The sequence below is a fragment of the Hydra vulgaris genome, chromosome 09 (genome assembly GCF_038396675.1).
Source record: "Hydra vulgaris chromosome 09, alternate assembly HydraT2T_AEP".
Classification (NCBI taxonomy): Eukaryota; Metazoa; Cnidaria; class Hydrozoa; order Anthoathecata; family Hydridae; genus Hydra; species Hydra vulgaris.
This window is the reverse complement of record NC_088928.1, coordinates 27,372,008-27,385,308: the sequence shown is the minus strand read 5'-3', so window position 1 is coordinate 27,385,308 and position 13,301 is coordinate 27,372,008. Positions and strand designations below refer to the sequence as shown.

At 29.9% G+C, this 13,301-nt stretch overlaps 1 protein-coding gene across 2 annotated transcripts in view; it reads right to left on the bottom strand.

Moving 5' to 3' along the window:
• LOC101239386 (exportin-5) overlaps positions 1–13,301 on the bottom strand; it is a 154,703-nt gene that overhangs the window by 88,074 nt on the left and 53,328 nt on the right. For both annotated transcript variants that reach the window (XR_010640760.1, XM_065805213.1), the window contains exons 9-11: positions 12,281–12,358; positions 10,305–10,424; positions 124–211 (exon numbers count right to left, since the gene is read on the bottom strand). Coding sequence is in view for 1 of the 2 variants with exons in the window: in XM_065805213.1 (XP_065661285.1) it covers positions 124–211; positions 10,305–10,424; positions 12,281–12,358 (286 nt within the window). In the remaining variant the exon portion in view is untranslated. The remainder of the gene's footprint in view (positions 1–123; positions 212–10,304; positions 10,425–12,280; positions 12,359–13,301) is intronic.

Sequence of the window (13,301 nt, the reverse complement as noted above, 5' to 3'; positions counted from 1 at the left end):
ATAAAATGAAGAACCAATTTAAGTAATGAAATGAAGAAATTAAGCAATGACATGATGAATTCATTCAAGTAAACTAATAAAAAAAATTATATGGTAACTTAACAATGAAGCTACTGAAAATACCTGCAAAAGTAGATGAAAATTCTTCAATATCTTCAAAATCTATTTTGATGAAAATGCTTCTGGAACTATTTAAGCTTGAATCACAATCCTATTCAAGATAAATTATGAAATTAATATTAGTATTTACTAACTAAAATATTATTACAAAAAAAGTTTACAAATATTTAATTTTAAAAATTAAAAAAGTTGCATAACTATAACTTGGGGCAAAAAAAAAAAAAAAAATGCTTCAAGTTCCTTTATAAATATATTTACAAAGGAACTTTGTAAATATATTTATAAAGGAACTTGAAGGAATTTTGTTATCAGAGCATGCAGGGACAGATACAGTAAACTAATTAGACTTGAATGAAAGCAGAATGACAAGCAAGAATGAGTTTTAGTTGATGAAATTAGAAATAATAGCTCCTTTGAGCAGCGAACATGATAGTATTAGTAGAAAAGAGAAAGAGATCAATGATGGAAAAGAGGCTCAAGCTTAGCAGATAGAGCTGGTCTAACGACATTTAAAATGCATTTTTGGATTTTAATTAGAAGAGAAAAAGCATTATTAGAAGAACCAGTCCAAATATGTCAACAGTATTCCATACAAGGATGAATAAGAGATTTTTAGAGGTAGAGAATGGAATCAGGAATAAGAAAATGGTGAGCACAATAAAGAGAAGCAAACTTAACGGATGCTATGTTAGCATCTGTTAATTGTATATATGGTTTCCAAAAAAGGTCAGTAGTAAATGATAATCGAAAAAGACATAAAGAAGAGGACTCAGTGAGAGGGTTTTCATTCATTAATATAGGAATATCGACAGTACTGCAGTAATTGTTTGCAGTAAATAACTGAATTTTATTGGAATGAAATATTGCCAAGCCACTGTGAGCCCCAATCTGTTACAGAAGTGAGATCAGATTCAAGATCAGCTGGCTGTACTTAGCAATCGAAAAGAGCAGACTATTTATTACAGGCAGAGATTATTATAAAGTTGAGTCCTCAGCAAAATAAGCTACTTTAGATGTCAGGTTGTCAGGAAGATTTTTAATGTAGATATGAAACAAAGCAGAACCTTGAAGTACCCCAGAAGTTATTGGAAATGAAGAAGAATGCTGGCCTTCAAGGATGATTTTAATAAAGTGGTTAGAAAGAAACGATGTGATAATCTCTCTTTTTCAGATACACCATATAAAGCAATCTTGTGAAGACCAGCATACCAAACTTTGTCGAAAACCTTAGATATGTCAAAAGCAATAGCCCTTGCCTCTCCACCTCCATATAATGCATGATAAAATCTTTAAGACACAGCAATAAGCAAGTCAGCTGTAGAGCAAAAGGATCAAAAACCGTATTGATTGACTGACAGTAAGTTATTTGACTCAAAATAGGAAGTGAGAAATTTGTTGCTCAAAGACTCAAAGACCTTGCTAATAGCAGAAAGAAGACTTATTGGACTATAATTAGAGGGATCATAATGTTTACGGAGTTTTTGAAAACTAGAAAAACAGATGTCATTTTCTTGCAGGCAAAAAATCAAGACTCAGTCAATATATATTATTATATCAGTCTTATTAAATAGTTTAGAGAGAACCGCGGAGAACAAGTTTGTAAGACTATGAAAGGAATGTTGTTTGGACCACAAACTGGTAGACGAGTTTAACTGAGATATGACTATAGCAACGGAAGCTAGAGTGATATAAATGTCTAACAATGGGTTAACTTGTTTAATTGAAATGGTAGGAAGAGAATAGCCATAAGAAGCAAGAGTTGAATTAGAAGAAAAGTTCTTTGCAAATAGTTCTGCCTTATCCTCAGAAGAGGTAACAAGATCAGTTCCATGAATGAGAGATGGAATGTTAGACCTACCCTTGTTAATGACACTTTTGAAGATTTTCCAAAAGTCTCTAGAGCCTAACTTCTGAGATCAGATACAAGATTTAATGAACTATGAATAATGGAGCTTAGCCTTTTTACATCGATTTCTTGCAATAATAAATATCTGTTTGTTCTCAAGAGAGTTGTTGTTTTGAAAAAGATGAAAAAAATTATTACAATTAGATAAAGTAGCTGCACAAAAAGGTGAAAACCATGGAGTAGAATGAGGCTTGACAATCTGCAGTGGAGTAAAGAAAGAGGGCATGGTCAATTTGATCAGAAATTACATCTAAAAGTGCAGTCTTGGGAAAAAGGAGAACGATAAAAAACAAAGAGAAAGGTTATAGAGTGAAGAGGTGCTAAGCGAAAGCACATAAATAAATGGTCAAAGAATAGGAACCTGATTTCATGACAAATAGGCGAACTGATGCGCATGAATACGCCCAAGCCAAGCATGTGACAATTGCAGTCTTTGCAAACATAAATGACTTTATTGACTTTATTGAAAATCCCAGAAATTTTTTTCTACTAAAATCCCAATAAAATTCCAGTAAATTATTTTTACAAAATCCCAGAAAAATTTACTGTCAACATATTGACAAAGTTTATTTGAGTAAATTCTAGAACGTTGGTAAAGGGATAAATAAAGTAACTAAAAACTACTGAATAGCTATGCTTCTCTAAAATTATCTAAAATCAAGTATAGTATCTCAGTTTAACCATAAACAACCTACAAAGGGTAATAATTTAGTTTCTCTTTAAATATAAAATGTCAGATAATGGTTTAAAAATCAATACTTTTTACTCTTATAATTTTCTGTTGCAAAACATTCATCAGCTTTTCCAAGGCATTACTTCCAAGGTATATGTAATTCAAATGGCATTTTTTTATCTTTTAGGTTTGAAAATTTTAATTTTATTCCTGTTACATTTTTTATCATCTTTGGATCAATAAAACAAGCTAAAATTGTCTTTAACAGTTCAATTTGGTCTTCATAAATTCAATGGACTAACGGTTCTTCTTGTTAAAAAGTTAAAATAAATGATTTAAAAATAGGAAGAATTTCAAAATACAAATTAATATAAAGTAAGGTTTCATTACGTCAAAAAAATAAATTTTTAACAATTCTAGCTTCTCTTTCTGCACCTTGTTTTGTTAGCTTTTTCTACAGCATTTTACATTTTATTTTTCTATCAGTTTTTTACATCTACTTGATAGCCACTTTAAAATTCTGTCACTTTCATCTCTATACAGAGAGATGTCCTACTTTGATGACCAAGAAAAATAAATTAAGGTGAAAGCAGACATCATCTCAAGCATAGGAAGAGTGTAAACAGACAAATATATATTGTACATCATACCTAAAACATCAAATCAAATAATATATAATTATGTTAAAAGTTTTCATTTCAATGTTCACTTATGAAATTACTGCTCTAGCTTTATCTATCTTTTTTATATAGGCTGAATAATACTTTTATTATCTTTCTCTTGAAGCCGATTCTAGTAAAACTTGTTTTTAATATATTTTTCCACCCCAGAAATGTCAGACAAATTCTCAACCCGCTTATAATTATTTCTTTATGATCATAATAATTGACAAAAAATACTTTTGTAAACTTATAAAACAGAATTTACATCAATTAACTTCTGGAAAATTCAGAAAACTTAAGAAGTTTTTATTAAATTTCTGTAATTCTGGGAATTCTCTGAAAAAAATGTTGCGAATCAAAGGATAGTATCCCTCAACACTGAAGAAAGAATAGCAGAATTTAATTAGTCTCATTATGAGCAAGTCTGGTGAACTTTACCAGAGGTAAAATTCAACTAATGGAAGGAAGCTTCACAGACCACAAACTTTTATAAAAGATATATTTAAACAGTTGGGTGGTGGGGATAGTTTTTAATGTTTAACATTTAGGGTTACTTTTGGTATATTTATGTTTAAAGAGAACTTGACTCATTTATAGATAGAGCATAGCTTCTTAAGCAGTGAGCTATGCAATTGCCTCAACCCTGTTAATTAACCCTAAGTTGTAACATAGGGCTCCTTATGTGGCCTCGGCAACAAAAGCATTAACAGGGACACCATCCATGCACAACATGGCACTTTTAAAAATCTGATATTATGCAGTTGTTGATGGAATCAGTCTCTCTGAGAGCTACCCCAGAAACAATAAAATGAGTTTTAGAGCTGGACTCTCAGTAGAAGATAACACGAAGAGTTGCATAGCCACTATCAAGGAGGCACAAGCAAAAACCTATGAGTAGAGTCAAAAAGATACAACATTCATCATCCTAGGCAGAAAACAATGTTTTTTTGTTGTTGTTGTAATTCACCTCCTCAAGGCTAAGAAGGCCACAATAGATGAGGAGGCTACTTGTGGTTATAACCCTCTCCCAACTCTATAACTCCGAAAAACAAACTTTGAAGAACAAGGCCGCTGCACGGAGAAACAAGTTGAGTGCGGTACTACCAGAGGTATGGTGGGAATTGAACTCAGAACCTCTCACTTATAAAGCGAGCACTCTACCACTACACCACTACCGCATTTTAACACAGGTAGCACAGGTTTACATCTACGCCAGCCTAATAAATAAAGAAGGGGTTCGAGGCTGGTCAACAAAACTATTCTGCTTACCCCTAAAGTCTTTGCCTAGGAGGCCTCCTACAAGACAGTAGCTGGAAGCAGTCAACATCTGCTCAAGATGAGTATTTTTATCAAGATACTATCTTTAGTTTTTACTCAACCAAGAGCCCCAAGGCAGTGGATTTTTAAGTTGGAATTTCTTTCTCCTAGTCTTTACCTAAAAAAGCACACCCTACAAAGCAGAAGGACATAGGTAGTAGTAGTAGTAGTAGTAGTAGTTGTTGTTGTAGTAGTTGTAGTAGTTCTAGTAGTAGTAGTATAAACAACTTTGATGAGTAACGAAGAAAGTATTTGTACATTCAAAAAAGATGAATACAAACTGGCTGTTTTTTCTGGTTAAACTATGTACTTTGTGGTCTGAGTTTTGATCTTTGGTTGACTTTTTTGACCTGAACTTGCTTATAATATATAATAGTCTTGTTCATGGCGTTTTATTTAGTGCTGAAATGTCACAAAGTTGTTAAAGTTCATAATCAAGTCATTTTTTCTAGATTTATTATTCAACTTCACCACTCAATTTTCTTTTTTCACTATTTTTTTCACCAAGAACAAGTTTAACAATATCAAATATCACATGACTTTTTTGTGGGTAAATGATTGAAACTAGATAAATTAATGAATTCAATGTTGCCAATTGTGGTTATTTTTTCTGAGGTACATTATTATAATAAAAATACTCAAGAGCAGGTACAACAATATTTATAATGTGATTTTGTCTTTTAAAAACTAACCTAAATTTATAATGCAATTTTGCCTTTTAATAACCTAAATTTTAGACATTCAACCTCTAACCAATTTTCTAAAAACTTGAGCAAACAAATTTTTCTGATAATGCTATATACTATATATACAATGCTATGTACTGTCCGAGTAACAACACAAAAATATTTTATTCAGGTACTTAAATTTAAAGTAAAAAAAAGTATTCATGTGGGTGTATATATATACATTTATATATATATATATATATATATATATATATATATATATATATATATATATACATATATATATACATATATATATACATATATATACATATATATATATATATATATATATATATATATATATATATATATATATATATATATATATATATATATATATACATGTATATATATATATATATATATATATATATATATATATATATACATATATATTTATATGTACATATTTTAGTGATTTAGTAAAATCTAACATTGTTTGTAAATTTAATTGTGCAAACTGTAATGTTTGCTACATAGGGCAAACTGTTCGACACATTTCTCAACGTATTGATAAACATTTATACATACATATATATATATATATATATATATATATATATATATATATATATATATATATATATATATATATATATATATACATATATATATATATATATATATATATATATATATACATATATATATATATATATATATATACACACATATATATATATATATATATATATATATATACACACATATATATATATATATACATATATATATATATATAAACAATGGTTGATAAAATTTTATTTTACATAAGCATGCAAGGTGTTTCCATAAAAATGTTATAACTTAAACTTATAACATATAACATATGTTATAACATAAAAACTTGGAAGTGCCTATGCCAATGTTAGGAAGAAAGCAAAAAATAATAAAAACATATCAAATATAACCGTTAATAAAATGCTTGGAATCCTTGTGTGTGGAATCACATGAAAAAAGGTGAATATAGAGGTATGTTGTGAAAGCATTCTTGAGAGAGACAATTGTTTACATAAGATTTCATTTCGTTTTTTTCATAATAAAAACATTGATTTTATTATTATCAGTTTATTTTAACCATTTTAGGTCTAAAGTTTATACTGTTTATATGTTTGTGTTATAGAATATATATGAAAGAAACCAAAGCTCTTAAAGAGTGTGAAAATGCACAATGATAAATATATATATATATATCTTAGGTCAGGTCAGGTATATGGTCTTCATGATCAATTTGCTACTGGTAACATGTAACCTAGTGCAACCTGTTCCATGCCCTGCTACCTTGTGGAATTCGCTTTCTAAGCAAAGGCTTGAAGGAGATTGTTTCCTGTCATCAGTACTACTATTTAAAATCGGTCATGCCTATAGTAATATATAAATATATATATATATTTTTTTTGTGTGTATGTGTCATTTATAAAGATTGAGGTGCCTTAGTTACTGTTTTAGCTCACCTGTAATATAATTTATATTTATGTTTAAGTTCTGTCTAAAACTCTGGTGGTGTTGACTCAACTGTAAGTTGCTATCTGTATGTTTATGTTCTGTCTGTTTAAGTTTTTATGTATGTTTGTGTTCTGTCTGAATCTCTGGCGCGACATTTACTCACTCAGAAGTTACTTTATGCATGTATGCATTCTGTTTAAATGTTTAAATATTCTGTTGAAATGTTGAAATCTATTTTATTGCAGTGTGAGCTTATTAACAAACTAGACACTCCAACTATTAAACCTATGCTCACCCTTATCTCTAGTATTTGTTGGGTGTAATAATTTTTCTAATGTATTTCCAAAATATCATGCTCAATGTTTTAAGGTTCTGTTTGCAGGAAGTAGCTCCTTTTAATTACTCCAGGTCAGGTCAGATTCAGGATCATCACAACCAACCTGCAACTTTTATTATGTAACCAAGTACCACCTGCCCCATGCCCTGCTGCCTTGTAGAGTGTGCTTTTCTAGGAAAAGCCTTGGAGAAACAAACTCGAACTTAAAAATCCCTTGCCTTGGGGCTCTTGGTTTAGTTAAGACTAGAGATAATGTCTCAATAAAAATACTCATCTTGGGTAGATGTTAACTGCATCCAGCTACTGTCTTGTAGGAGGCCTCCTAGGCAAAGACTTTAGGGTTAAGCAAAATAATTCTGTTGACCAGCCTCGAACCCCTTTTTCATTATTACATTGTAACAATCAAAATGGGGTACAGCGGCCTCAGAACTATAAAACACAGTTTTATAGTTCTGAGGCTGCTGGTAGTAAGGTTTCCCAAACTCTGTGGTAGCTCTCAGAGAGGCTGATTCCATCAACAACTGCAAAATATCAGATTATTAACAGTGCCGTATTGCGCATGGATGGTGTCCCCGTTAATGCTTTTGGTGCGCATTGTTGAGGTCACATAAGAAACCCTATGTTACTACTTAGGGTTAATTAACAAGACTGAGAAAATTGCATAGCTAATTGCTTGGGAGGCCGTGCTCTATCTATGAATGAGTCAAGTTATCTTTAAACTTAAATATGCCAAAAGTAAACTAAAACATTAAACATAAAAAACCATCCCCACCACCTAACTGTTTTAATATATTTTTTACTAACATTCGTGGTCTGCAAAGCAAACTTCCATCAGTTAAGTCTTACCTCTCGCAAAAATTAAATGGACTTGCTTACTCTTAGTAAGACTTATTTAAATTCTGTTATTTTTTTGTCTGATCTCATTGTTGATGGGTACTATCCTTTGATTCGCAAAGACTCCAATAGTCACATGATTGGCTTAGGGGTCTACATACGCATCAATTTACCTATTTGTCGTGAAATCAGGTTTGAATCATTTCACCATTCTTTTATGTGCTTCCGCTTAACACCTCTTCACTATATCACTTTTATCTTTCTTCTTTATTGTTCTCCTTCATCCCAAGACTGCACTCTTTTCTATATAATTTCTGATCAAATTGACCAGGCCCTAGAGAGGGCCTGGTCAATTTAATCTCTCTTCACACCAATTGTTGTTATTGGTGATTTTAATGCTCATTACACTGAATGGCTTGGCTCTAACGCCACTGACCCTGCTGACACTAAAGCCTATAACTACTGTATTTCTCAATCTCTTACTCAGATAGTTAACTTTGTGACTTGTTTTCCTGACAATCCTTTGATTCGCAAAGACTCCAATAGTCACATGATTGGCTTAGGGGTCTACATACGCATCAATTTACCTATTTGTCGTGAAATCAGGTTTGAATCATTTCACCATTCTTTTATGTGCTTCCGCTTAACACCTCTTCACTATATCACTTTTATCTTTCTTCTTTATTGTTCTCCTTCATCCCAAGACTGCACTCTTTTCTATATAATTTCTGATCAAATTGACCAGGCCCTAGAGAGGGCCTGGTCAATTTAATCTCTCTTCACACCAATTGTTGTTATTGGTGATTTTAATGCTCATTACACTGAATGGCTTGGCTCTAACGCCACTGACCCTGCTGACACTAAAGCCTATAACTACTGTATTTCTCAATCTCTTACTCAGATAGTTAACTTTGTGACTTGTTTTCCTGACAACCCTAATCATTTACCGTCACTCATTAATTTATGACTGGTCTCTGATCCTAGCTTGTATTCAGTTTCTCCTTTTTCTGCCTTAGGTGGTATTGACCATGCCATGATCTCTTTAAATCTGGATTCAGACAGAAATAGATGCTTTCATTCCTTCTCATCAGTTCCAAGTCAAGCCTCATTCTACTCCATGGTTTTCACCCTTTTGTGCAGTTGCTTTATCTAATCATAATCATTTTTTTCATCTTTTTTAAAAGACTCTTTGACCATTCATTTATGTGCTTTCGGTTAGCACCTCTTCACTCTATAACCTTTCTCTTTGTTTTTTATCGTTTTCCTTCTTCCCAAGACTGCACTTTTAGATGTAATTTCTGATCAAACTGACCATGCCCTCTCTCTTTACTCCACTGCTTGCTGGAAAATGACATCTGTTGTTCCGATTTTCAAAAACTCCAGTGAACATTCTGACCCCTCCAATTATCATCCAATCAATCTTCTTTCTGTTATTAGCAAGGTCTTTGAGTCTTTGATTAACAAATTTCTTACATTTCATCTTGATTCAAATAACTTGCTGTCAAACAATTAACACGGTTTTCGATCCTCTCAACCTACGGCTGACTAGCTAACTGCTGTGACTGGAAGATTTTATCGTGCATTAGATGGAGGCGGAGAGGCTAGGGCTATTGCTCTTGACATAAGGTTTTCGACAAAGTTTGGCATGGTAGTCTTCTCCATAAGGTTGTTTCATATAGTGTATTTGAGAAAGTTTTTGTGATTATCAAATCATTTCTTTCTAACCGCTTTATTAAAGTCATTCTCAAAGGCCAGCATTCTTCTTCATTTCCAGTAACTTCTGGGGTACTTCAAGGTTCTATCCTCGGTCCTGTTTTGTTTCTTATCTACATTATTGATCTTCTCAACAACCTTACATCTAAAGTAGCTCTTTTTGCTGATGACTCAAACTTATATTTCTGTCTTGACAAAAAGTCTTCTTTTTTCGATCGCTTAGAAGAGGCAGCCAATCTTGACTCTGATCTCACTTCTGTAACAGCTGGTTTTGATTTGTATATAAATTTTTTTAACATTTTATGAAAGAATACTTTTATCATAAAACACAACTTTATTAACATATTCATTGAAGCAACATTTTTGTGAGTTAAGTATGATTAATTATTTTAAGTTTAATCTATTAATATGTAAAAATGCAAGTGTTCATGTTTGTATAAATTGTTAATGAAAACACAACAAAGCAGAACCGATTTTCTAAAAGTAATAGATTTTAAGTAATTGTAAGTAAAAATATAAAATTTACACAGAGATTTCTGTATAAAAATTAAACAATAAGCTTTACCAGATTTCTGTATGAACATTCAAGTATATCAGGTATACAAGCAATAAAAACAGGATTGTTTTTTATAACATCATGGTGTAAAAATGAATTCCACACTTTTGTTGCAGCTAAGCTTATTATCTAAAAGAAATTTTTTATAAATGAAACTTTTATGTTATTGTTAAAAAAAAAATTTAAGTCAGATGTTTTGACTTTTTGTTAAAAATTTTAAACTTGTTTTTATTACAGAGCCTATATATTCAGAAAGCAGACATGGAAAACGACAGCCATGTTTTTGCCAATCTAGTGTTATAACGAATCAAAATAAAAACAATTGATATTTTGAATAAAAATTTGTTTTAAATTATTCAAATAACTTTAATTTTTTTTATGTTTTTACAATTTAATTTTTAAAAATGCATCATTTAGTAACAAAAACTTATTTGGCAAATGAATGCTTTCAAAAACAACTGTGTTTTAATTATTGGTATGATAAAAAATTTTCATTACTAACTAAATTGGTATAAAAAAACTCTTATTTGACTTAATTATTTTAATACAACTTTTTTTTTATAAATTTGTTTTTTAATTAAATTTTTATGATGCCAATGCATTGGCATACTCTTGGAATCACAATCTGCTCACAGGAATTTTTTTCTTTTTTAATTTTTTTTTAATCAAGGATCAATATATTTGAAGCCTATTTGAATATTATAAGATAAATGTTATAAAGCTGTTTTCTAACTTTAATGTAATTATACTTTATGATATTAAATATTATGATATAACCTTTCTCTAAGAGCATAGTATTACAAATCTTTCTATAAGAGCATAGTATTACAAATCATTTGGGAAAAAATATACAGTTAAAATGATCTAAATATAAATTTTATTTGTAAAACAATTACTTTCATTTTTAAAACCCAGGATTTTCTCTGCAGAGAACAAAAACAAATTTTGCAAACTCTTTCAACTTTTGTAATTCTAGAAATAATATACCTTGCAATATTAAAAAAGTTGGACATTTTATCCCAATCTTTAGCTAAGACAATGAACATTTTCTATTGTGGCTTTTGTATTTTGCCTTTAACAAAATCAAGATTGTCAATTCTTATCTATCTTGATAAGAATGATCGTCTATATCACAACCACCCATTTATTTTTTAAGAGTTTGGCAACACACAAGTTCCACACAAAACAAGTTCTTAAATTAAATTAAGAGTTTGGCAACACACAAGTTCCATTCTTAAATTAAAGAACTGCATGAACTACTTGTTTTGCACTTGTGAAAAAATATTTTCATAAATATTTTCATAAATATTTTCAAGTCATAAGAAAATCAAATTTCTTTTCTGATATGTAACTTGCAAGAAATAATTGATGCTTAACCAAAGCAGAAAAACAAGGTTTCCACCTCTTTTATCCTCTTTTGTTTAATTCGTGTAAACTACAGATAAGTCATCTAAAAAAAATTGTGACATTTAAAAAAGTTGCAGCCTCTTTGACCATAGTGATCCCCACTCTCCCTTTGAAGCCTTAGGAAGGTGAAAATCTTGTATAAAGAAATTTTGGTAGTACAAAGTGGCTGCTAACATTAGAGAAAAGGTTTAATGAACTGCTAACATAAGATTTAATAGCTAAGTTATAAGTTGTTGAAGAAAAAAGCTAGTTTAGAGCATTTTATTAATAAAATTCATAAAAAAATTTAATAGTGTAAAGTTGTGACCTGAAAAAGTCAAATATTTGTGAAGTTGTGATCTGAAAAAGTCAAAAATCAAATATTTTCAATATATATAAATATCTTTAGTACTTTTAGCTTACTTTTTATTACTAAGTTTACTTACTTATTTTTTATTACTTTTTAGCTTACTTTTTATTACTAAGTGATTAAAGTTTTTTATTAAACTATTTTAAGCTAATCAACAAATAATAGATAAATAATAAATAAAGTAATAAATTATAACTAAATCTAACATTTTAAATAAAAAAATACTTACTATGCTATCATGCATGGAAAATTGTAGCATTAGCCTTATATAGGAATTTAAAAGCTCAACTTCAAACTGATTGTTACTCTGAAAAATAAAAACAGTTTCAATTATTTACATATCTTAAGTGTCAATGTATATAAATTATTTTTTTATCATTTAAAACAAATTTTAAAAATGTTCAAATAGTTCTAAATAAATTATAGAATACATATTGTAGTAATGATAAAAACCAAATGATTGGTAAAGATGATGTCACTCGAACTATGTTATTAAATGATGTAACTCGAATTATGTAAGGATGATGTTATTCAAACTATGTGACAATTGTTTTTATTAATGGTTTTTTTTTTAATTTTTATCTTATAAAATATGTTTCCAAATGGCGGAATTACTTTTTTTGTAATATTGCATGTAAGAAGCCACTTTTAACTTATTTTAAAAAAGTTTACTGTTTAAATAACCCACAATTTAATTAAAACTAGAACTATAAAATAGTCACAAACAAATAATGCCTATTTGAGATAAAAAATTTTAAGAAACTTAAATGCGACTAAATATTATCAAATTTTAAGAATGTAATTGCAAATTTGCAATATTCAAACACAATATTCGAACCAAAAATATATATATTAGGAATTTACAATATAAAAATAGTCAAATCTCAACCAAAGAAATTTAAATTTTAAAATGTTTAACCAAATATAAAAAATTTAGGCAACTGTAAGGTATTTTTTGTTTTAGGCCTGAAAAGTTAAATACTGGGATTAAACACTTTTGTTTAATCCCAGTATTTAACTTTTCAGAGATTTGGAATTGTTAAAAACCGCAAGATCCTGGGATTACCAACCCTAACTTATATGAAATGGGAAACATCAGAAACTTGATGAGTGGATACCAAAATTTAATGCAGGTCATCAAGCAGTCACCTGCACAAACCTATTTTCTTTGCACCACATATTTTTATTTATTTTTAACTCATCTCCCGAAGGCCGATAAAGCCACTATAGGTGAGGAAGCTACTTGTGGT